The 24,674-nt window shown below is 49.0% G+C and overlaps 1 protein-coding gene across 1 annotated transcript in view; it reads left to right on the top strand.

Moving 5' to 3' along the window:
• Positions 1 to 24,674, top strand: part of LOC119951471 — a 212,420-nt gene that overhangs the window by 129,764 nt on the left and 57,982 nt on the right. Inside the window, exon 12 of the mRNA XM_038774682.1 lies at positions 6,167 to 11,442. Within this exon, the coding sequence (XP_038630610.1) occupies positions 6,167 to 11,442 (5,276 nt within the window). The remainder of the gene's footprint in view (positions 1 to 6,166; positions 11,443 to 24,674) is intronic.

Below are 24,674 nucleotides of genomic sequence, written 5' to 3'. Positions count from 1 at the left end.
ATTTAAGTTGTTGTTAATATGTTGTGTTGTTCATTGAGGAGGGGCGAATGTTTATGATTGCTATCATTATTGTTATTGTTGGTATTTCATTATGGTTCGATGTTGCTGTATAAATTCAAAAATTTTCAATAAAAATTATTTTTTTTAAAAAGCAACCCTGCGTTATGAAATTGTAGGAACCAACAGGACTTCCTTGCTCGGTGCTCAGGCCTGCAAAATCTTGAATCTTGTGCAGCGGGTTCACACCATGTCATCCGCTGAGGCAACGGCCTCGCCAGATGTCAACTTCCAAACCCAATTAGATGACATCATCGCACAATACCACAGCGTCTTCGAAGGTATGGGCACACTCCCCTACCGATACAAGGTACTACTGAAGCTGAATACCACACCTGTGGTTCATGCACCGTGTCGGGTGCCGGCACCCCTTAAGGACCCCCTCAAGCAGCAGCTGCAAGACCTCCAGGACCAGGGCATCCTTTCTATGGTCACGGACTTGGTCAGCTCCATGGTTTGTGTGAAAACACTGTCAGGGGACCTTCGCATTTGTATCGACCCCAAAGATTTGAACCGTAACATCATGATGGAACACTACCCTGTACCTAAACGTGAAGAGCTCACCAGCGAAATGGCTCACGCCAAGTTTTTCACGAAGCTGGATGCCTCCAAGGTGTTTTGGCAAATACAGCTGGACGCGTCCAGTCGAAAGCTGTGCACATTTAACACCCCGTTTGGTCGTTACTGTTACTGGATGCCCTTTGGCATCATCTCCGCCTCGGAGGTGTTCCACCGAATAATGGAGCAAGTGATGGAGGGCATCGGAGGGGTGCGAGTGCACGTCGATGACATCATTGTCTGGTCCACAACTCCTCAGGAGCACATCGATTGCCTCAAACAAGTGTTCCATAGGATCCATGAGCATGACCTCCGACTCAATAGAGCCAAATGCTCGTTTGGTCAAGTAGAAATAAAGTTCCTTGGCGATCATATTTCGCAGTTCAGTGTGCAGCCAGATGCAGACAAGGTGTCAACGATCAACGCCATGAAGACCCTGGAGCACAAGAAGGCGGTCCTCCGCTTCCTAGGGACGGTCAACTTCCTTGGGAAGTTTATCCCCAACCTTGCATCACACACCACACTACGGACTTGCAGTGGCTCCCCGCTCGTGAGTGAGAGTGGCGTGAGCTCAGGGCGAAACTCACCAAGGCCCCGATACTGGCGTTTTTCAAACCCCACCAAGGAGACGAAGATCTCCACCGACGCGAGCCAGGCTGGCATTGGGGCAGTACTCCTCCAGCGGGATGATTCCTCCTCCTGAGCCCCAGTCGCATGTGTATCTATAGCCACGACACCTACTGAGCAACGTTATGCTCAGGTTGAAAAATAATGCCTGGGCCTCCTCACAGGGATTGACAAATTCCATGATTACGTGTATGGACTCCCCAAAGTCACGGTCAAGACGGACCACAGGCCATTGGTTCACATCATCCAAAAAGACCTCAATGATATGACGCCCCGGCTACAACGTATCCTCCTCAAACTCCGCCGCTACGATTTTGACCTGGTCTACACCCCGGGCAAGGAGCTGATTGTGGCCAACGCACTCCCTAGATCCATCACCACGCCCTGTGAGCAGTCGGACTTTGTCAGATAGACGCTCAGGTGAAGTTTTGTGGATCCAACTTTCCGGCCACAGATGAAAGGGTCTTGCAAATTCGTCAGGAGACGGCCAGGGCTCCAGCGGGTCATGCGACATCTCACAGATGGTTGGCAAAAGGGGCAGAGCCCACAGTTCTATAATGAAAAGGACGATCTAGCGGTAGTGGACGGCATACTAATGAAACTGGACAGGATAGTAATCCCACAGAGCATGCGAGAGTTGATCCTCGGCCAAATCCATGAGGGTCACCTGGGGGTCGAAAAGTGTCACCGTCGAACCCGAGAGGCAGTTTATTGGCCAGGCATCAGTCAGAATATCACCAACACGGTCCTCAATTGCCCAACGTGCCAAAGGTTCCAGCCGGCTCAGCCAAAACAGACTCTACAGCCACATGAACTGGTGTCCTCCCCATGGTCCAAAGTTGGGATTGACCTCTTTCATGCAAAGGGCCGAGACTATGTACTCCTCGTGGACTTCTTTTCTAACTACCCCGAGGTGGTTAGACTGACTCGCCTCACTTATGCACCATCAATTGGACACGAGACGGAGATGAGATCCAAACGATAGGCTTTAATGCACAAGATGTGTGCCCGGCAGCAGACATGCCGGGAAGCACGGGTTCTTATATCCCACCTTGTAGGCGGAGCTACATGGCTGAGAGGCACATGACTTACCCGAGCCAATGGGCAGCGAGTCCTCTGCACCAATAGCAGCTCACGTCCAAGGTACCATAATACCCCTAGTCATACTACCACACTCACATCAGCAACAGTCATCAAGGCGTGCAAAGAGACCTTTGCCGTCATGGCATTCCACTTACTGTTATGACTGATAATGGCCCGTGCTTCTTCAGCCAGGAGTGGATCATTTTGCCCGGCAGTACAATTTTACGCACGTCACTTCAAGCCCCCACTACCCCCAGTCGAATGGGAAGGCTGAAAAGGGGGTTCACATTGTTAAAAGACTGTTGTGCAAAGCTGCTGACTCGGGTTCAGATTTTAACCTGGGCTGTTAGCCTACAGGGCGACTCCTTTGTCCACTGGCCTGTCCCCAGCACAGCTGCTAATGAACCGCACACTATGGACGACGGTGCCTGCTGTCCACATCCCGGACCTTGACAATTTTCCGGTCCTGCAGAGGATGCAACAGTCTCGGGCCCAATGCAAGTCGGCGTCTGATGCCCATGCCACAGATCTCCCTGCTCTGGTCCCTGCTGACCGAGTTCATGTTCAGCTACCTGACGGTGGCTGGTCTGCCACAGCTGTGGTGGTTAAGCAAGTGGCCCCGAGATCGTTCCTCATTCGCATGCATGATGGCTCCTTTCTTCGGCGTAATAGGCGGGCACTGCGGCTACTTCCACGCTCGCCACCTGAACGTGATGTCCCGCCTCACATGCTGGTTCCTCAGGACGCGCCGTTCCACAAGACCACCGATCTGCCAGTTCTTTTACCGACCTCTACATTGGAGGCAGTTCCGCCCATTCCAGTGCAGGCGGCCCCTGACCCACCTTTGAGGCGGTCAACCATAATTCGTCGCCAACCACAGAGACTGAATTTATAGACTGAATGTTGCATTACCTTGTGATCCGTTTACACATCTGTACATGTTGTTTCTTCCTAATTTGTTATCTGCCTTCTATCTGCACTAGACACCTTCCCATGTAAATACGTTCACATACTTTGTATCTAGTCAGGCTTCTACACACACACACTCACTATTTATTGACCTATACACATTTTTTTAAAATAAAAAGGAAAAAAAGCGGGGGGGGGGGGGAGATGTCATAATATACACACAAGTATATGATGGTGCACAGACAGGCAGTGATTGACACACAGGATGACCAATGAACACACAGAACACAGCAGCCAATCACCAGACAGGACACGACCACTAGAAAGCCAGAGGGCACTAGTTTTCCCGCTCTCTTAGGATCCAGCCTCTGAGACAGTCAGAGCCTGTGAGCAATAACTAGAACATACACCATGTGGTAGTAAGATAGTCTGGTCAGGTTAGCCTCAGGTCTCCAGTCAAGTCAGCATAGTGTCAACCCACAGTTAAAGTATGTATGATAGTTAAGAGTTCAATAAAATCGAGTTGCATTTCTTCAAGTGTTGGAAGCCTGTCTCTCTCACTGCTGCAGTACACGCAGTCCTCGCAGACCCAACATACCCAACACATCACCCTGTACCTTCAGTTTTCAAGAATTCAGATGAGATAGGAGAACACCTCTGCCTCAATCTTACATAGCCAAAAATAAACATGGCATGACTGCAAAGCATGTGAACAGGTTTTGCTCCACAAGCGCACTTAGCATTAAGCTCAAGATACCACTGATTTTGTGAATAATGTGTAAAATACACAGACACTGGTGATATGGAAGCACACTACTTTTAACGAGAAGCCTATTTTGGTGACATTTGCAATAAGTGGGGGGACCGAATATGGTATCATACCTGATTGACAGCAAAATAGCTCATCATAAAAAGAAAGCAAACGCAAGAGATGTGAAATCAGTGCAGCTGTATACATTATATGCATATGAACATCCGTGCCACCATTGTGTTCCTAAATCTTTCTTAACCCTACTTGGTGCTTTCCTGACATCCACAGTGGAGATTGAGGCAGCCTCTGGTCTGCTTTGCCCTGTTGTCAGTAATGACATTGGCAAACATCCTTCCAGACTTGGAGGGCCCTGGAATGTTTTGGGTGGTCCTGCTGCAGGGCAGATGCACCCTCCTCAGCTTGACCAGCTGGAAGTGATGGGGTACAGGGAGAGGGGATTTGGATTGGCTGGAGAGCCCCAGAGTCCTTTGGATGGATGGCTCTGGGGTGCCCAGCTGCTGATCCCCCTTCCTGTGAGTGTCCAAGGGTCCCTGTCTGACTCCTTGAGGATAAGGGGTAGTAGGAGTGAAATTGAGGTGTGAAGAATCCCTCTTGCAAAGCCACTCATGGGTACCACCGATGCATGTAGTGATGGAGTGCACCTTTTTCAACAGTGCAGGGCCTGGACCAAGGTCCCAAAGGTGGCAGCCATACTGCCTGTGATGAGCTCAGTGCAGTGGCATACTAGCATTATTACCTCTGACTCCTGCATTGTTCATTGAAATCTGAGGAATGCAGCTGATATTTCTTTGAGATGTTCTCATGATTGTTGCATGATTGCTGTAACTAATTTAAGACTGAGTCCGGAGGCTTGACATCTGACTTGGACTCAGCAGAATTATAGTGTCCAGAAATCCTTCAAACATTCTTCAAAGGTGCTGTCCTCAGGTTCTTCATCTGAGGTAACCTTGAGGTTGGAGCTAAGGACCTGGCTGGATGAGAGCCTTGGGCACTTGACAAGGTGCCTATGAAATAAAGTAGAGATAATTTGTGCATGGCAGTGAATTAAAAAACAGGACAATGCACTCACATTCGCTTTGAGTGAGGGATGAGTTGCTGCAGGAAAATCACATGGATGTTTGTCACCTCACCGTTGCCGCAGACATGATCAATGTCCACTCTGATAAACTTGCTTTTCGAAGGGAGTGTGATCTTGAGTTCTGGCACTCAAGGTTTAAAAAATAATGGGATTTAATTTTCATGTTCTAATGTTCGAGCACAGATCCTTTTGGGATATTTTTAGACACTTCTTTCTAATATGAGTGCATAACCATTATTCCTACTTTCCGTTTTCTACCATTGAACTCATTCACCAACTTGGGTCAATAACTTGCTTTCAATTCCATGAGCTTTAATTTTAGTTTAATTTTTTAATGTGGAACCTTATTAAATCTTTGCTTTCTGGAAGGCCACATAGATTATATGGATATATTGCTCTCTGCTACTTTAACTGCCTCAAAACATTCAATTAAGATTGTTAGAAGTCATATGGATTCAAAATGTTAACTCTGTTTCTCTCTCCATAGATGCTGCCAGACCTGTTGAGTTTATACAGCATTTTCTGTTTTAATTCCAGATTTCTAGCTTCTGCAATCTTTTGTTTTTATTATAGGATTGTTAGGCATGAGTTACCTTTGAGAAATCCATGGTGACCTTCTATATATCCAACCCTTATTTCACCATAGTGCTCAGCCACTCTCTTCTTAATCATGAATTCTAATAACTTATCAAAGACTGATGCTAAACTTGACATGTCTATAATGTTCTATAGCTTAAACAATACAAATCCCTCCCTACAAATTCTGCTTTATTGTCAACAAAATGCTAAATCTAATTTCCAGGACTACTGCTACTTTAAGTGCATGTGATTAATTTAGCAGTCCCAAGTATACATTGAACTAGATGTATTTCGTAGACATAGTTCTTAAACACCTGATTAATTATTGTGTTTTATTTTACTATCTGAAGTTCAAAGAAGACTAATCGAGTATGTTGGTGCTAATCTGCTACAGTAATGTTTGTGAAATGTTCTTAATCCTACTTGATTAACTGATTTTAATGAGTTTTCAAGTACAGTTATCGATGTACTGGTTGAAATATTTGATCTCTTTCCATCAACAGAAAAAGGTGACATTGATTTGGGAAGCACCGGTTCGATTCAAGGTTCTTTCAGTAAAATTGACAAACAAAAACCTATCAATTTGTCACAGGCTGATCTGATGACAAATAAGATTCTGCCTCCTATCATGGCCGCCTCAGAAGCTTCTGCTCAGAAACAAGACAAAGCTTTTTATGCAATAAAGGCAATAACGGATGCCGTCACATCAAATAAATTACACATCGATTCGATATGGATAAAATCACCTTCAACAGTAGCAACATTAAACAAGTTGGTATCAAGCCCAGAAATCAATATTGTCTCAGATGACATTGTGAACAAAGTTCTGAAAGTAATTTTAGATGCTTCCATTTCCTCATCAAATATAAAGCTTGACACTAGAAGATCCCATTCAGGACAAAGATCTGTGACAGCAGTTTCAGACCATCCCAGTAATGCACAGATATCTTCATTGTTAATAACAGGAATTGCCGAAGAGTTAGTTAGGAACCTGTTAAAAAAATGTCTTCTGTTCCAAAGTCATATCACAACTGATTCACAAATTGGAATAGCTCACCCTGCTGACCCCAGTGATGCCAAGCCCCCTGTAAAGCCAAATGAAGGTATGTCAATCAGCTCAACATCACCTGGATCAGACTATGAGAAGCTCTTTACCATAGTAATGAAGTCAATTACTGATATTTTAGGAGATAAAATGCAGATATCAAATGAAAGTGTGGCTGCAATGGACCTAACACGAACACCCACCACTGAAGTATCTGTAAAAGGAAAGCCAACGCGGTTGGAAGAAACCAGGTTACCTTCAGAAGATACATTTCAAAGATCTCCAGGCATTCCTATTCCCACACAAAGTACCATTATTAAAAAACTGCCCAAACCACGCAGATTATCGTTGACTAAGATTTCAATTAGTCCCACAAAATCCTTCTCATCAGAAAGCCAAAAATTGGGAAACAGACCAGAACGCTTGCCAGAAGCAATTCCAAAGTCAAAAAAAACTATCACAAAAAAGAAGACCAGTGTTTCCAAAAAACTTCCTATTAATCAAGTAGAAAAGTTCCCAATGTTCCAAAAAGTAAAAGAAATAAAGATAATAAAAGATGAGAAAACAGAGAAAATTGCCGTCCAAAGTAAACCGCATCAAAAACCTTCTCAGGATGCACTTGATGATAATCATGACCAAAAAGGTGGTAAATCTGATCAAGAATCATTTGACCCCTTCGATGAAAAATTAATAAAATTACTTACTACTCAACTTAAATGTGAGATTTCAGAAATGGTTACAGGGCAAAAACGGAGATATACTGAAACGCCATTGACTGATGATAAATCCAGTGCTGAATTAAGTGATTCTTGCCTTGACCTTGTTTCAGAAGATACTACAAAAAATGTTTTGGACCACATCAGAAAAGTAATTGGTCTTTCACTACATTCATTTGAACAAAATCCTGAGTTAGACAAGGAACAATTGTGTGCAGATAAATCATCAGAGACATCAGATACTACTTCAGATTTCACTGAGTGTTTTACAAAACTGTTCAATGATATGGCAAGCTCGGTGTCTCAGTCATGTAAGCTAGGCCTCACTTCACCAGATTTCTTAAATGCTATTTATTATGAAATAAAGAAGTCATTAACAGCCTATAAAGAACTTAATTCTGAATCAGGGCAAGGAACTAACCAAACCAGAACACCACCCGAGGGAAGAAAGCTCAGCAGCTCATTTGGCGATCAAGTCACAAACCGGCTTCATGAAATATTACAAACAAAAACTGAGATGCTTGTCTCTGGTTCTAAAGATTTAACAGAACAGAAGACGACTGACACAGCAAGACGTATGAAAGAAGAACTCATAAAGTTTGCCTTACAGCAGCTTTTAAGTGATGAAAAGTTTTCCCAGGAAATCACAAAGATTATCGATGGCGAAAGAAAACTAATTTCCTCTCACATAAAGGATCTTGAGGCCATGATTACACCAGACGTTTTGCAAGATATTATTTCAAAAACTATTGACATTTTGCTTCAAAAGATAGATTCCACATTGAGCTTCATACCGCTTGAAACCGAAGTGAATGATGTTTCTCAAGAACTTGTGAATGCAGTTGTTGCAGAGGTAGAAAGAAAGTATGCTTTGGAAGATTCATTTGTAGTTCAGGATTCAAACGTTGGTGCCACTTGTCCGTTCGCCCCAAAAAAAGCAGTTCAAATTAATCCTTTTGCCAGTATGCTTTCTTCAATTTACTTTATAAATGATGTCACTGAACAAGCCAAGAAAATTCTTGCTGTGAAACCATTGATGCAAAATCAGGTAGTTCTCAAAAAGTCTGTGGATTCACAAAATGCATTAACTGATGCTGGAACAGAAGTTGTCGCATCATATTTTGACTTAATTTCAGTAGACCTTGTCAGATTTATTTTGGAACAAATTGAACCTGTTATTAGTTATCCTGCATCTGCAAATGAATTGAGCCATTCACATACAATCAGTGAAATGTCAATTTTTGACGTTAGTTCAAAGGATACTGCTGCACCAACAATGTGTAGTGAATATTCATCTAGTAGCTCAAAGGCAAGTAAAAAGAAAATATCATTCAGTATACCTCAAGAGCCTGTTTGTGAAAAAATATATTCAAGTAGCATTTCATCAATGGCAGATAGTATGACTGAGGAATCATCAGAAGTCTGTTATCATGAGCCAGGTATATCTGGGTTGACAAAAATGTCTGAAACGTTAATTGAAAATGTTATTAACTCAGTACTCAAGTCCGACGAATCAGATGAAGGAAAAGGAATATGTCCATTTGTAAAAGCACATGTTGCACTCAATGATGATCTGGAAAGTAATTTAGTAAGGTTCATCTTAGAAGAAAAAAATAAATGTCAATTTTCAGATGCTGGGGTTTCTGAATCTTCTGATTCGTTATCAGATCAAAGAGCTGAAAAACATGTTTCTGGAATGATTGATGAATTTGACACATGTTCCTTACCCTCACGGATTGATTCAGGTGAAACACAGATCTGTGGAGATGCAAAAACAATTTGTGAATATAGGAAACAAGATGCTAAATGCACCTGTTCAGCAGGTAAAGTGGCTGAAAATATTGATGTAATATTGCTACCACACGTGATCAAATCTATCACTGAGTATGTAAAGTATAGTATATATCTGAGTCAATTAAACCAGTTATGTGGATCAAAAGAAGCAGATAGGTTTAAAAATGATATTACCAGACGAGAACTTCAGGATTTCTTCCTGGAACTGGTAACAAAAGAGATAATACAGAAAATTATGGAATGCAAAAAACGGGCTTTATTGTTCGACAAGCCACAACCACAATACGTATATCAAGGTAAGGAAAATGAGTATAGAGCTCCTGATGATGTCAGCTATGATACAGTATGTCCATTAACGCGAAAAGAGACTCTAACATCATGGTCAACAATGGCACCAGTTTGTGACACTCAACGGTATGATGAAAGCTTTATTTCAGTTGATGGACTCAATCAAATGTTGTGCATGGAAGGAATTAATACTTTGTCACATGCTTCAGATTCAGGCTTACCAAAACCAGAATTTGTATCTGATCAAAGTACAAATACTTCTCAGTTAAATCTGTTCTCAGAAACAGTTATTTCAAATACTTACCAAGGATTGGAAAGTAGTTTTGAGCCATCATGTGTCTGTGCTTTTGAGCCTTTACATACTGATGTCTGCAAGTTTTCTGGCGAACAGAGCAGCCAATTAATGGTTTCTGACAAAGAGAGCATATGTACATTGTCAGCAATTGAGCCACCAGATTCAAAAATGATAACTTCGTATGATGGACCCTGTACTTGTCCACTACATTTTGACGACACAAAGCTTTCTGTCTCTTCAGCTGAAGAACCACTTCATTCAACGGGAAGCAGTGAAGCAGAAAGTCTAGTTCAAACAGTTCTATATAATATATGGGCTAGTATTCCAACTGAAAAACAGTCGTCCTTAGAAGCATGTGAAAGTTCTGTTGCACTAGATGATTTGTCTGAGGAATTATTAACAGAAGCATTGGTTTCCATTTTTTCACAAATAATGGAATCACTTTTTCCTGAGCCATCTGAGAAAACATGTGAGAGTTTACATTCTTCTCAGTTAAATTTGCTTTCAGAAAAAATTGTTTGTGATGTTATGCAAGAATTAAAACACAGCTCGGAGTCTTCTACATCCACGCTGCGTATACCTTCATCTACGGAATCATCTGACAAAGATAACAAACAAATTGCTTTTTTCAACGATAATTGGAGGAAACAAAAACCTGCCAAACTACAAGCTTCTGTAAAAATCAGATCTTGTGGTAAAACTTCTACAATTGCAGAGAAAAAGCTTTCTTCTTCTTCTTCAACAGAAGGTGCATCTTCAAGCATAAGTAGTGATGCAGATAATCTAGTTCAAACTGTTCTAAGTAATATATTATCAAGCAAGGCTCCACAAAGCTCCAAAGTTGTTCGATATGAAAAGGCAATCCAACAGCAAACAGCAACACCACATGGGACTGAGTTTTCTAGTGGAAGTTCCCTTTCACTGGATGAACTCACTGGAGCATTGTCAAAGGAAGATGTGGTTAGCATTTGTTCACATGTTGCAGGTACACTTTTACAGAAATCCCTCACCACGCCATCCTACATAACAAGCCGTTCTCAGATAAGTTTGCTTTCAGAAAAGATTGCAACAAATATTATCGATGCTTTAAAAAGTAACCTTGAATTATCCAGTTCCTCCCAACGGAAAACTTCATTTGCTCACCCTAGCAGAAGTAAGTTAAGCAAAGGTATTGATGCTGAACTACCAATTCCCACGATAATCACTTCAGATCATGCAATCTCTAAAGTAGTACACACATCAGACTCTTCAACTGAAACATCACATACAACTTCAAGTGAAGCAGAGAATGTGCTTCATGAGGTTTTCAGTGATGCTACAATTTTGGGTTCTGAAGAGGAAATAGTACCTGTGAAGATTGTCCCACATCAGCGAGAAACGCAACTGAGGGTAAATCCAGAACTCATCTCAGACCACTTGTCTGTTATTTCAATAAAAACCCAGCCAATTGAGTTGCTCCAGGAAATGAGTTTATTAAGCACTGGCCATGACCTGCAAGAACTTCGTACCGCATCAATGTTACATACAGAACCATTTCCAAAAAGTGATAGAGCATTGCATTTCTCTCTTCACAAAAGAAAAGGATCTTTGAGAAGAGGCTCTTTGGACAACCACGGGAGATTAGATGTAAAACACAAAGAGGTATGTTCTAAAACAAAAATGACCTATTTTTGTCATGGTGGATAAAACTTTTTACCTTGTTTTTCCTGTGTACCATTCCCTGATCTGTTCTGAGGCTTTTCTTCCAAATTAACAGTTTGAATTCTTCAAGAACAATTTGGCATGGCATTTTCTCACCCAATTTTCTTCTCCTTTCATTGGGGAAAATTACACTTTCCCTAATGCTCTGGCCATAATTCAGCCTCCATGTGGAGAATTATAGAGATAAACTTATCTTCTACCCATATGCCGGGGTGCCTCACCATTGTCACCACAAAATAACATTGGGCAGGATTCTCCGTTTCAGAGACTAAGTGTTGACGCCAGGACAGAATTGGTGGACTTCTACAAAATTGCAAAATTTGTGGTGCTCCTGGAGCAATTCAGGAACAGTTAATGGGTTTAACTGCCGCCATGTGGAACATGACCGATTCCAATGTGAAATGGTGTCAGATTTGCCAGGGTCGGGATTGGCTGACAAGCCGCAGTCACATATTAGCACTCCACTCCCCACACACTCTCATCCCAGCCAACAAGATGGCCCTGGTTCTGAGCGCACCAATTCCGCTGATGCATCGGCAGGGGCCAGAGGTTACCTAGGGCAGTGTTTCTCAAACTTTTTTTCCGGGGACCCATTTTTACCAACCGGCCAACCTTCGGGACCCACGCCGGCCGACCTTCGCGACCAGGGTCGCCCAACCTCCACGACCCACCATTTTCTCTTACCTTGTTTGTTGCTGACAAAAATGGAGGAAATGGTTTTGGGTCCCTTTGGCCCCAATGGTCAGTTTGTCCCTTTGATCCCTTTGGCCCCCCCGAACATGAAAGAATAGGCTGTGACCATATAAAAATTATGTGGCCGCACTGCGTATGCATGCCCGACCATCGGTGCACATGTGCATAGTTTTGCGCATGTGCACCAGTGATTGGGCACGTATGCGCAGTGCGGCCGAATTCTTTTTTTTTTGTTCCTGGTCATTTTGAAGGCATTAAAAGCCGGCTGCTGTGGCTATCGCATGCAGATTTGCTCTGCACCCCTCCCGACAACCGCCCGCGACCCACCCGTGGATTGGGTCCCTGACTTTGACAATGCCTGACCTAGGGGTGGCAGTGGGCATCCAAACCGCATGGCTGCCTTGCAGGCTGTGACAATAATGTTCTGTGCCTGTCCACCCCGAACTCACGGCCCACCTCCTGGCCACCCCCTGCTACCCCTCCTGGTCCTGGCAGAAGCCCCCAGCCGACATCATAACTGTGTCGATGGTGTTGTAAGACCACTTACTGAATTGCATAACTGTCAGCACACCATGGCGGCATTGGACACTTTCCTCTATCTCAGGGCAGCAGGGTAGCATGGTGGTTAGCATAAATGCTTCACAGCTCCAGGGTCCCAGGTTCGATTCCCGGCGGGGTCACTGTCTGTGTGGAGTCTGCACGTCCTCCCCCTGTGTGCGTGGGTTTCCTCCGGGTGCTCCGGTTTCCTCCCACAGTCCAAAGATGTGCGGGTTAGGTGGATTGGCCATGCTAAATTGCCTGTAGTGTCCTAATAAAAGTAAGGTTAAGGGGGGGGTTGTTGGGTTACGGGTATAGGGTGGATACGTGGGTTTGAGTAGGGTGATCATGGCTCGGCACAACATTGAGGGCCGAAGGGCCTGTTCTGTGCTGTACTGTTCTATGGTCTATGTTCAGCAGCCATGGTGCCTGTTTCTCAATTTTGTGAACCTCAACATCGGTAATTCCTCCTGGCAGAGGCGTAGCATCGCAGAAAGACCCGGAGAATACCGGGTCAGGCCCGCTAATAATATACCAATGACGTTTACTGTACGTGCAGAGTAGAATGCATTGACACCGTTGTCAAGGCACTGGAGCATGGCATTCTGACAGGCACCTGGCGCCGGCCACGATTTTGGCCTCACGACTGATTCCCCGCTCAATCAACCAAGTGTGGTTGACATGAGGGCTCCTCCACCTTTACCACCTGCCATAGGTGTATTGGGAGGATTTTCAGGTTGACAATCAACTTGCATGGCTAAGTTTTGAATGTACCTTCCTTCACCATCAAGTTCTGGAGTGGGAGCTTCTGACTCAGAGGCTGGGAAGTTACCCACTACAAGACTTCCTCACTATACACACGAAGGATGGAATTTAGTGGAGCCCATTGGAGACAACAAGATGTTGGGCTAGTCTGGGTAATGTGGGTGTGAGAGACCCACAGCGAAAAAAGTCTTGTATTCAGTGCATGGCAGGAAGGGCCTAATGCAGACAACTCACCATTAGTGGTGAGATTCAAATTCAAATAAACCAATTAAAGATAATTTGCATACAAACTCCTTGGGAATACTGCTTCCCAAAGTTAGTGAAACTCACACAGTTGCCTTCTGCAACCCATCCAATGAAAGCTGATGACTTATTAGTAGCTTATTTCTAGCCTTTCTCTTAAAGTTCTTTACACTTCCAGGAGATTGAGTAATAGGCTAGTAAATCAATGTTTGAAACGTATTCTCTGTAAAAAAAAAGGTGCAGAATTGAGTGGCTGTGGGGCAGAGGCTCAGACATGAAGCTCACATTACATAAGGTGAGGGGTAAATACTTAAAGTGGCTGTGTACAGTTGAGGTGCTCCATTCCATAAAGACCTTTGACAAAGAATCATCCAGACTCGAAATGTTAGCTCCCTTTTCTCTCCACACATGCTGTCAGACCTGCTGAGATTGTCCGATATTTTCTGTTTTAGTTTTTATTCCATAAAGTGGGCCTGCTTAAGCTTTTCTCATAAGATGAATACTTAAAGGGGTATAGGAGCCAAGGGATTTTGATGTATATCTGCATAGATAATTGAAGGTGGCAGGACAGGTGGAGAGCAGTTAATAAAGCATATTGTATTCTGGGCTTTATTACTTGGGTCACAGAGTACAAGAGTAAGGAGGTTATGCTGAACTTATACAAGACACGAGTTAGACCTCAGCTGGAATATTGTGTGCATTTCTGAACGCCACATTATAGGAAGGATTTGAAGGATTTTTCCGGCCCGATCACATGCGCGCTAAAATGGCAGTCAACATGGGTGCCAGCCTGCCACTGTCAAGGTGTCCAGGTGGCACTTCCAGCTGGCAGGAGCACTGCCAGAGCAGCAGCCTTCCCAAAGGGAATGCAGCTGGGGGCCTCCAATCCTCTTGGAGACCCCCACGAGTGCTGTTCTATCTGGTCTCTCTTTGTGGGGCCCAGTACCAAATGGGACTCGCCCGAGGTCTCTGAAGCGAAGGGGTTGAATCCCAAAACCGCAGGTACCTAGGGAATCTACATATTAGAGGAAGGCTTACTGCCTCGCATTGCAATGTCTCACGAGATTGATCCTGGGAGCAGTCTTCCGGCTTTCACCAGCCATGCTGCGCTGCAGCAAGCTGCTTTTCCGGCGCAGCGTGGCTGTAGAAATGCGCTCATCTACAGGCTTTCCTTTATCCACCTCGATTGTTCCGTAAGTTTTTCAAAAAAATGTTTTTATTCTCCTCCTCTTTCACATTTTCTCCATATTTTTTCCCACCAAAAATAAGCAATAAGCAGTAACGAATGTCAATGCCCAACAACAACAATCCCATCCTCCCACCAAGCCCCCAAACAGCAGCCCGCAGGTGATCCATCAGCTTTGAACAGGACTAAAACGTATAAACGTGGTTTGTGACCACCCCCCTCCCCGCACTTCGTTCACACACATCTTCTACCCCCTCAAAGAGCTTGCTCATCCTCGCCCTTATGAAGTGTGCTCTATATACCACCTTCAGTTGTATCAGCCCCAACCTCACCATGAGGTGGAGGCATTCACTCTCTGGAGCACCTCACACCAGAACCCCTCCTCCATACGTTCTCCCAACTCTTCCTCCAACTTTGCCTTGATCCCTTCCAGCAGTGCCTTCTCCTCTTCCAAAATAGCCCCATAAACCACCGACACAGCCCTCTTCTCCAGTCCCCCTATCATCAGCACCTCCTCCAGCAATGTGGAGGCTGGCTCCACCGGGAAGCTCTGTATCTCCTTCCTGGCAAAATCTTGAACCTGCATATATCTAAACATTTCCCCGTGCTCCAGCCCATACTTCACTCCTAGCTCCTTCAATCCTGCAAACCAACCCCCAAGAAACAAATCTTTTAGTGTCTTAATCCCCTTCTCCGATATCCGAAAATTTCCATTCCACTTCCCTGGCTCAAATCTGTGGTTCCCTCGAATCGGCATTTCCCTTGATCCTGCCCCCAACCCGGTGTTGGCGAAACTGCCTCCAAATTCTAAATTAAGCTATTATTACCTGACTCCCTGGCTGGGATTCTCCAGTATTTGGCGGGGCGGGCCATACTGGCGCCGAGGAATGGCGTGAACCACTCCGGCGTCGGGCCACCCGGAAGGTGCGGAATCTTCCGCACCTTTGGGGGCTACGCCGGCGCTGAAGTGGTTGGTGCTGCGCCAACCGGCGGCGAAGGGCCTCCGCCGACCGGCGATAGTTGGCGCGTGCGCGGGAGCGCCAGCGTGTTCTGGCGCATGCGCAAAACCGCTGGCGTGAACCTTGCGCATGCTCAGGGTGTTTCTTCTCTGCGTCAGCCATGGCGGAGCTTTACAGAGGCCGACGCGGAGGGAAAGAGTGCCTCCACGGTACAGGCCCGCCCGCAGATCGGTCGGCCCCGATCGCAGGCCAGGCCACAGTGGGGCCCCCCGCGCCCCCAAGAGGACTCCGCAGGCTACCCTCAGAGCCAGGTCCCGCCGGTAAGGACCTTGTGTAATTCACACCGGTGGGACAGGCTGAAAACGGGCGGCCGCTCGGCCCATCGGGACCCGGAGAATCGCCGGGGGGGGGGCCACTGACATGGCCCCCCAACCGGCCCGATGTGATTAGATCCCCCCCCACCCCCAACAAAAAACTGGCGCCGGAGAATTCGGCAGCTGGCGTTGGCGCGGTGGGGCAGGATTCTCCGCCATTGTGGTTTCCCAACGGCGTGGGGCGGCCCCACAATGGGAAACCCCATTGACCAGCCGCGTAGCGGAGAATCCCGCCGGCAGGTCGAAGGAGAAAAGTGGTGTGGCGGGGCGGAGAATCCAGCCCCAGGTTCGAAAGACCCAAACCCCCTGCCTGTCTTCCCTTCTGTAGCAGCACCTTTCTAACTCTGCCCATCTTCCCTCTCCATATGAACGAGGCAATCATTCCTTCAATCTCTCGAAAAAATGCCTTTGACAGAAAAATCGGCAGGCTTTGGAAAATAAACAGAAATTGGGGCAGCACGTTCATTTTAACCGCCTGTACCCGACCCGCCAGTGACAGAGGGAGGCCATCGCACCTGGCTAGATCGGCTTTCACCCTCCCAACCAAACTAGAAAAGTACCTACAGAGCCCCCCCAATCCCGAGCAACCTTTACCCTGATGAACCACCAATTGAACGTGAGACGAGTTGCTGTACAAAAGTTAGGCTTTAATAAGCTAGAAGTTAGCCCTGCGGTCGACTACAGTAAATGGATGACCGCCGGGCATTCTGGGTATTTATACCTCGCTCTGGAGCCGGGGTTAACTCAGCCTCTCGACCAATCGGGGAGCCATCACATGACTGGTCTCAACCAATCAGTCGAGAGGCACATGACCGACCAGGGCCAATGGTATGCCAGTGTTCTGCACCAATGGCAGGCAGCTATGCAAATCATACCACCACATTCACCCCTTGCGGAGAAAGAAGCCGGGTGGGGGGGGGGGGTATCAACGAGAGCCGGGGGGGGGGGGGGGGGGGGGGGGGGGGAGAACTGGTGGTATGAGTAGCAGCCAGAGAAGGGAGAAAAAAAAAATTTTGGCTTCCCACTGGCCCAGACAATTAACAATAGTACATATTGTCCATACAAGGTCCATGGAGTTGTTGAAAATTAAATAGACTCGATCAGTCTTTTCGTGTCCCGTAACGTCCTGGCAGACCGCCGCAGTGGAGTTGGTGACGTTGGTTCAGCCGATGGTGGTGGTTCAGCTGATGTCCTGCAGTCCGGGAGCGATGGTCCTTGAACAGTCTCCGTCACCCGGGCTGGTGGTGGAGAAGCCATGGATGGGGAAGGGGTGGCCATGATGGGGCGCTGGGGGAAAAAAACAGGGGGGGGGTCTGTGGTGAAGGGGGGGAAGGCCGCACGCCAGCGGTTGCCAGGTCCCGTAGACTGTGTCCTGCCGACCGTCGGGGTACTCCACGTATGCATACTGCGGGTTAGCGTGGAGTAACTGGACTTGTTCCACCAACGGGTCGGACTTGTGAACCCGCACATGCTTCCAAAGCAAGATGGGTCTGGGGGCGGCCAGCCACATCGGGAGAGGGGATCCGGAGGACGACTTCCTGGGGAAAACAAGAAGACGTTCATGAGGTGTCTGATTTGTTGTGGTACAGAGGAGTGAGCGGATAGAATGTAGGGCATCGGGGATAACCTCTTGCCATCGGGAAATAGGGAGATCTCTGGACCGGAGGGCCAGTAGTATGGTCTTCCAGATGGTACCATTCTCCCGCTCGACCTGTCCGTTACCCCGGGGGTTATAGCTGGTCGTCCTGCTAGAGGCAATGCCCCTGTTGAGCAGGAATTGACGCAGCTCGTCGCTCATAAATGAGGACCCCCCGATCGCAATGTATGTATGCGGGGTAGCCGAACAGGGAGAAGATGGAGAGGAGGGCCTTAATGACGGTCGATGTGGTCATGTCGGGGCAGGGATTGGCGAAGGGGAAGCGGGAGTATTCGTCGATTACTGCCAGGAAGTAAATGTTGCGGCTGCTAGAGGGAAGGGGCCCCTTGAAGTCAATGCTGAGACGTTCGAAGGGGCGGGATGCTTTGATCAGATGTGCGTGCTCGGGGCGGTAGAAGTGCGGTTTGCACTCTGCGCAGATGTGGCAGTCCCTAGTGACAGTCCTGAATTCCTCGATGGAGAAAGGCAGGTTGCGGGCCTTTATGAAATGGTAGAAACGGGTCACCCCTGGATGGCAGAGGTCCGCGTGGAGAGAGTGGAGGCGGTCTATCTGCGCGCTGGCGCAGGTACCGTGGTACAGGGCATCAGGAGGCTCATTGAGCTTCCCAGGACGATAGTTGTACGTGGACAACTCGATCCGCCACCGTAAGATCTTGTCATTCTTAATCTTGCGCCTCTGTGCATTATCGAACATGAAGGCCACTGACCGTTGGTCTGTGAGGAGGGTAAACTTCCTGCCGGCCAGATAGTGCCTCCAATGTCACACAGCTTCGACTGTGGCCTGGGCTTCCTTTTCCACAGAGGAGTGGCGAAGTTCGGAAGCCTGGAGAGTTCTGGAGAAGAAGGCCACGGGTCTGCCCGCTTGGTTCAGGGTGGCCGCCAGAGCTACTTCTGATGCGTCGCTCTCGACCTGGAAGGGGAGGGACTCGTCGATGGCGCGCATCGTGGCCTTTGCAATGTCCGCTTTGATGCGGCTAAAGACCTGGCAGGCCTCTGTCGACGACGGGAAGGTCGTGGTTTGAATGAGGGGACGGGCCTTGTCGGCGTAATTGGGAACCCATTGGGCGTAGTAAGCGAAGAAACCCAGGCAGTGTTTGAGGGATTTGAGGGTATTGGGGAGCGGGAGTTCCATCAGGGGGCGCATGCGTTCGGGGTTGGGGCCTATCACTCTGTTACGCACTACTTAGCCGAGGATGGCTAGACGGTCGGTGCTAAACACGCACTTATCCTTATTGTACGTGAGGTTAAGGAGTTTTGCAGTTTGGAGAAATTTCCGGAGGTTGGCGTCATGGTCCTGCTGGTCGTGGCCGCAGATGGTGACATTATCGAGATACGGGAAGGTAGCCCGTAATCTATTCGGTCCATCTCCCGTTGGAAGACCGAGACCCCATTTGTGACACTGAATGGAACCCTAAGGAAGTGGTAGAGGCGCCCATCAGCCTCGAACCCGGTGTACTTGCGGTCACTCGCGTGGAGGGGGAGTTGGTGATAAGGTCCAACTTAAGGACTTAGGGTCCACAGTGGAGAAGACTTTGTATTTCGCGATATCGTTTACCATGGCGGAAATACGGGGGAGAGGATACGCGTCCAGTTGCGTAAACCGGTTGATGGTCTGGCTATAGTCGATGACCATCCTGTTTTTCTCCCCAGTCCGGACCACCAGCACTTGGGCTCACCAGGGACTGTTGCTGGCCTCGATGACCCCTTCCTTCAGCAACCTCTGGACCTCGGACCTGATGAAGGTCCGGTCCTGGGCGCTGTACAGTCTGCTCTGTGTCGCGACGGGTTTGCAATCGGGGGTGAGATTAGCAAACAAATGGGGGGGTCCACTTTGAGGGACGCGAGGCTGTAGACAGTGAGGGGGGGTATAGGGCCGCCGAATTGGAAGGTCAAGCTCTGCAGGTTGCACTGGAAGTCCAGTCCTAGGAGTGCAAAGGTCAGGGAGGCCAAGGAGTTTGTAATTTTAAAAAACCTTCCCTTTGGCCGTGAGGTCCGCGATGCAGCAGCCGGTGATGCGGATGGAGTGCGAACCTGAGGCTAACCCGATTTTGTGTTCTACAGGATGGACAGAGAGCGCGCAGCGTCTTACCGTGGCAGGGTGAACGAAGCTTTCCGTGCTCCCGGAGTCCAGCAGGCAGGCCGTCTCGTGGCCATTGAGGTGGATCAGCATCGTTGTTTTGGCGAGCGTGCGTGGCCGTGACTGGCCAAGTTGAATGGCCGCGAGCCGTGGAGAAGAACCATCGTCGTAGTCGTCGTCGGCCGAGTAGTAGCTGGCAGAACCTTGTGTGCCAGTCCAGGATGGTGGTGCCCAGGACCCACACGTGGAGTCGGCGCCCCACAATGGAGGCGCCCAGGACCCGCACGTGGAGTCGGCGCCCCAAGATGGCGGCGCCCAGGACCCGCACGTGGAGTCGGCGCCCCAAGATGGCGGCGCCCAGGACCCGCGCGTGGCATCCGGGACCCAAGATGGCGGCGCCCGCGGGGCCCTCGTGGTTGCTGGGGGCAGGGTTAGCGGTGCCGGCGGGCCGACCGGAGCGGCTGAGAGCGGGGGCAGAGAGGCGCGCTGGCCAGGCGCAGTGGCCCGGGGGCGGCGAGGAGAGAGTTGCGCGGTGCACTGGTAGGGCCCGGAGGAGAGGGGGAGGCGCGCAGGCCGGGCGCAGGGGCCCGGAGGCGGGGAGGGGGGGGGGAGTTTGGCACGGCGTACTGGAAGGGCCCGCAAGGGCCTGGAGGGGGGGATCCCCAGTCGTTGCGCGGTACAGCAGCGAGCGATTTGGTCTGGCAGATGGATGAAAATTGGCCCTTCTTCCCGCAGCTCTTACAGAGGGCGGAGCAGGCCGGGCAGCGCGGGCGAGGGTGTTTAGCGAACCCACAGAAATAGCAGCAGGGCCCCGCGGACTTGTCGGGGCGTCCCGCGGCGCAAGCCTGAGGGGGTTCGGTAGCCGCCGGATGGCGGTGGGGAAGCGTGCCAGGAGGCCCAGGGCGCGGGCGTTTAAATCGGCGACCTCCGGGGAGGTGGAGAGAGTCCGTGCCTCAGTTAGGCTGAGATCGTCTTTCTCCAGCATCCGCTGGCGGATAGCGGCAGACTGCATCCCAGCCACGTAAGCATCTCTGATCAGCAGTTGGAGGCAGGAGCAATTCCTCCCCAGGACAGCGAGGGCCTGGTAAAATTCATCTAATGACTCACCGGGGAGCTGTTGTCTGTTAGCCAGCAGATGTCGGGCGAATACTCTGTTTACCTGTTTAAGAAACTGTCCATTCAGTTTAAGCATGGCCGAATCGTAATCTTTTTCATCCGCAATCATCGCGTAGGCCGCCGTGCCCATGCTGGAGTGGAGGATGTGAAGCTTCTGTGCCATGGTGGGGGGGCTGTTTGCGGACGCCAGGTATCCATCGAGGCATGCCAGCCAATGTTAAAAGATTTCTGAAGCGTTCTGAGTTTGCGGGCTGATGCAGAGGCATTCGGGCTTGATCTGGAGCTCCATCTTCAAAATTCTAGCTTATTAAATTGATGAACCATCAATCGAACGCGTGACGAGTTGCTGTACAAAAGTTAGGCTATAATAAGCTAGAAGTTAGCCCTGCGGTCGACTACAGTAAATGGATGACCGCCGGGCGTTCTGGGTATTTATACCTCGCTCTGGAGCCGGGGTTAACTCAGCCTCTCGACCAATCGGGGAGCCGTCACATGACTGGTCTCAACCAATCGGTCAAGAGGCACATGACCGACCAGGGCCAATGGTAAGCCAGTGTTCTGCACCAATGGCAGACAGCTATGCAAATCATACTACCACACACCCCCAGATATCTAAAATGAGTCCCTGCCCTATGGAATGGCAGCCCCCACCCCTGGCTGAGACACCACAAAATACTCACTCTTGTCTAGATTTAATTTGTACCCCGAGAAAGACCCAAACACCCGAAGCAGCTCCAATAATCCCCCTATCGACACTCAGTTCCGACACGTATAACAACAAGTCATCGGCATATAAGGACACCCTACGCGCTACCTCCCCCCCACCCTTGCACTATCCCTTCCCATAACTCCGAACTTCTTAATGCAATGGCCAATGGCAGGGGGGACTTAGGACATCCCTGTCTAGTCCCACTTTTTGTGCGGACACTCGCCCTCGGCTCCTTATATAGTAGCTTTATCCAGTCCACAAATTGTGGTCCAATCCCAAACCGCTCCATTACTGCCATCAAGTAATTCTACCCGGTCAAAACTTATCTCGGCATCTAATGCCACAACCACCCCTGTTTCCTTCTTCTCCACCGGTGCCATAACCACATTCAATACCCTCCTAATGTTCGAAAAGAGCTGCCTCCCTCTCACAAACCCCATCTGATCTTCACCTATCATCTTCAGGAGGCTCTCATCCAGCCTACCTGCCAGTGACTGCAATACCTTTGCGTCCATGTTTAAAAGTGTGGCCTATACGACTACACTCCGTTGGATCCTTATCTTTTTTAAGCAACAGGGAAATCGATGCCTGCCCCAAAGTTTATGGTAACACCCCCTTCTCTATCGCCTCCTCAAATATCCCCACCATCGGTGGTACTAGCTTATCCTTGAATGTTTTATAATATTCCATCGGAAACCCATCCGGCCCTTCAACCCTCACCGACTGCATCCTCACACTCGCATCTTTTATCTCCAGCTCCACTAGCGTCCCTTCTAATGTAGCCCTGTCCCCCTCCCCTAACCTCAGGTATTCCAGCCCATCTAGAAGTTCCTGCATCTCCCAGTCTCCCCTAGGTGGCTCTGACCTGTGCAGCTTCTCATAGAATTCCTCAAAGACCTTGAGTGGGATTCTCTGGCCCTCCCCACCCCCGCCGGGTCGGAGAATCAGCAGGGGTCGGCGTGAATCCCGCACCCTCCGGCTGCCGAATTCTCCGGCGCCGGTGTTTTGGCAGGGACAGGAATCGCAGTGTGCCGGCTGCTGGCAGCGTTCCCCCGGCGATTCTCCAGTCCGTGATGGGCCGAGTGGCCGTCCGTTTTCGGCGGGTCCCACCGCCATAAATCACAATAGGTCCTTACCGGCAGGACCTGGCCCCATGGGCGGCCTGCAGAGTCCTTGGGGGGGTGCAGGGGGATCCGCAGGCGGGCCTGTGCCGTGAGTGCACTCTTTCCCTCTGCACCCGCCGCTGTCCACCTCCGCCATGGTCGGTACGGAGAAGAACCCCCCTGCACATGCGCTGGGATGAAGCTAGTGTACGCTGGCGCTCCCGTGCATGTGCCAACTAGTGCTGGCTGGCGGAGGCCCTTCGGCGGCAGTTGGCATGGCGCCAAACCCTTCTGCGCCGGCTGGTGCGGTGTTAAACACTCCGCGGCCGGCCTAACCCCTGAAGGTGCGGAGGACTCTGCACCTTCGGGGCGGCCGACGCCGGAGTGGCTCACGCCACTCGGGACCGGAGTGGCCCGCCCCGCCGGTTCGAGAATCCAAAGAATCTGTTAATCTGATCTGGAGCCACCACCAACTTCCCTACCCTGTCCCGCACCTGAACAATTTCCCTTGCCGCCGTCTCCCTCCGAAGCTGATCCGCTAACATACTCTCCATGCTCGTAAACTGCACCCCTTGGTTGCCTGAATTGGCGCACCTCCTTCCTGGTAGATAGTCGTTCAAAGCTCGCCTGTAGTTCCTTCCTCTTTTCCAACTGTGCTGGGTCCATATCTTCTGCATAAATTCATCTAATGACTCACCGGGGAGCTGTTTACTATCTACTTTCAGCATCTCATCGATTACTCTCCGATGCTCCAGCTTCTCCTCTTTGTCCACCCTATCCTTAAACGAGATCACCTCACCCCTCACCACCGTCTTTAGAGCCTCCCAGACAACCGCATTCGACACCTCACATGTGCAGTCGAAACCTACATATTCCTCAATTACTTTTTCAATTTTGTAACAGAACTCTCGCTCCCCCAACAGTCCCACATCTAATTTCCACCCCAGCCTCTGTACTAACCCCTTCTCCAGTTCCATATCTACCCAATGCAGAGAATGATCTGATATTGCAATTGCCGAGTACTCCTTCACCCCAGCAAGCAAAGCCTTCCCCACCACAAAAAAGTTGATCCGCGAATATACCTTATGGATCACCGAGAAAAACGAGTACTCCCGCTCCATCAGGTGCAGAAACCTCCAAGAGTCCACCCCTCCCATTTCCACCATTAGCCTCGCCAACGCCTTTGCACCCCCTGACTGGACCAGTGAGCGTGGCCGTGACCAGTCCAACCTTGGTTCCTGCACCAAGTTCCAGTCCCTCCCCCCCCCACTATCAGTTTGTGTGAGTCCAAGTCGGGGATGGCCCCACACACCCTCTTCGCGAATCCCACATCGTCCCAATTGGGACCATATACACTTACCAGCACCACTAGCCTCCCCTCCAGTGCCCCTATCAACCCGCCCCCGATCTGCAACCACCTTCTCCATCTGGTACTGTACCCTCTTTCTGACCACTGCTGCAACTCCTCGAGCCCTTCCATCAAATCCAGAATGAAACACCTTGCTAACCCAGCCCAGTTTAAGTCTCACCTGGTCCTTCACCCTCAAGTGAGTCCCCTGCAGCATTGCTACATTGGCCTTCAAACTTTTAAGATGCGCAAGCACCCTTTACCTCTTGACTGGACGTCCCAACCCCCGCACGTTGTACGTGACTATCCTAACTGGGGGTCTATTTCCCCCCCCCGGCCCCCGTCTTAGCCACCATCATCATACCACTAGGCCCTGCCCCATGAGCCTGACTCGTACCTATCCAT

Source organism: Scyliorhinus canicula, chromosome 17 (genome assembly GCF_902713615.1).
Source record: "Scyliorhinus canicula chromosome 17, sScyCan1.1, whole genome shotgun sequence".
Lineage (NCBI taxonomy): Eukaryota > Metazoa > Chordata > Chondrichthyes > Carcharhiniformes > Scyliorhinidae > Scyliorhinus > Scyliorhinus canicula.
This window is presented reverse-complemented; position numbering and strand designations above follow the sequence as displayed.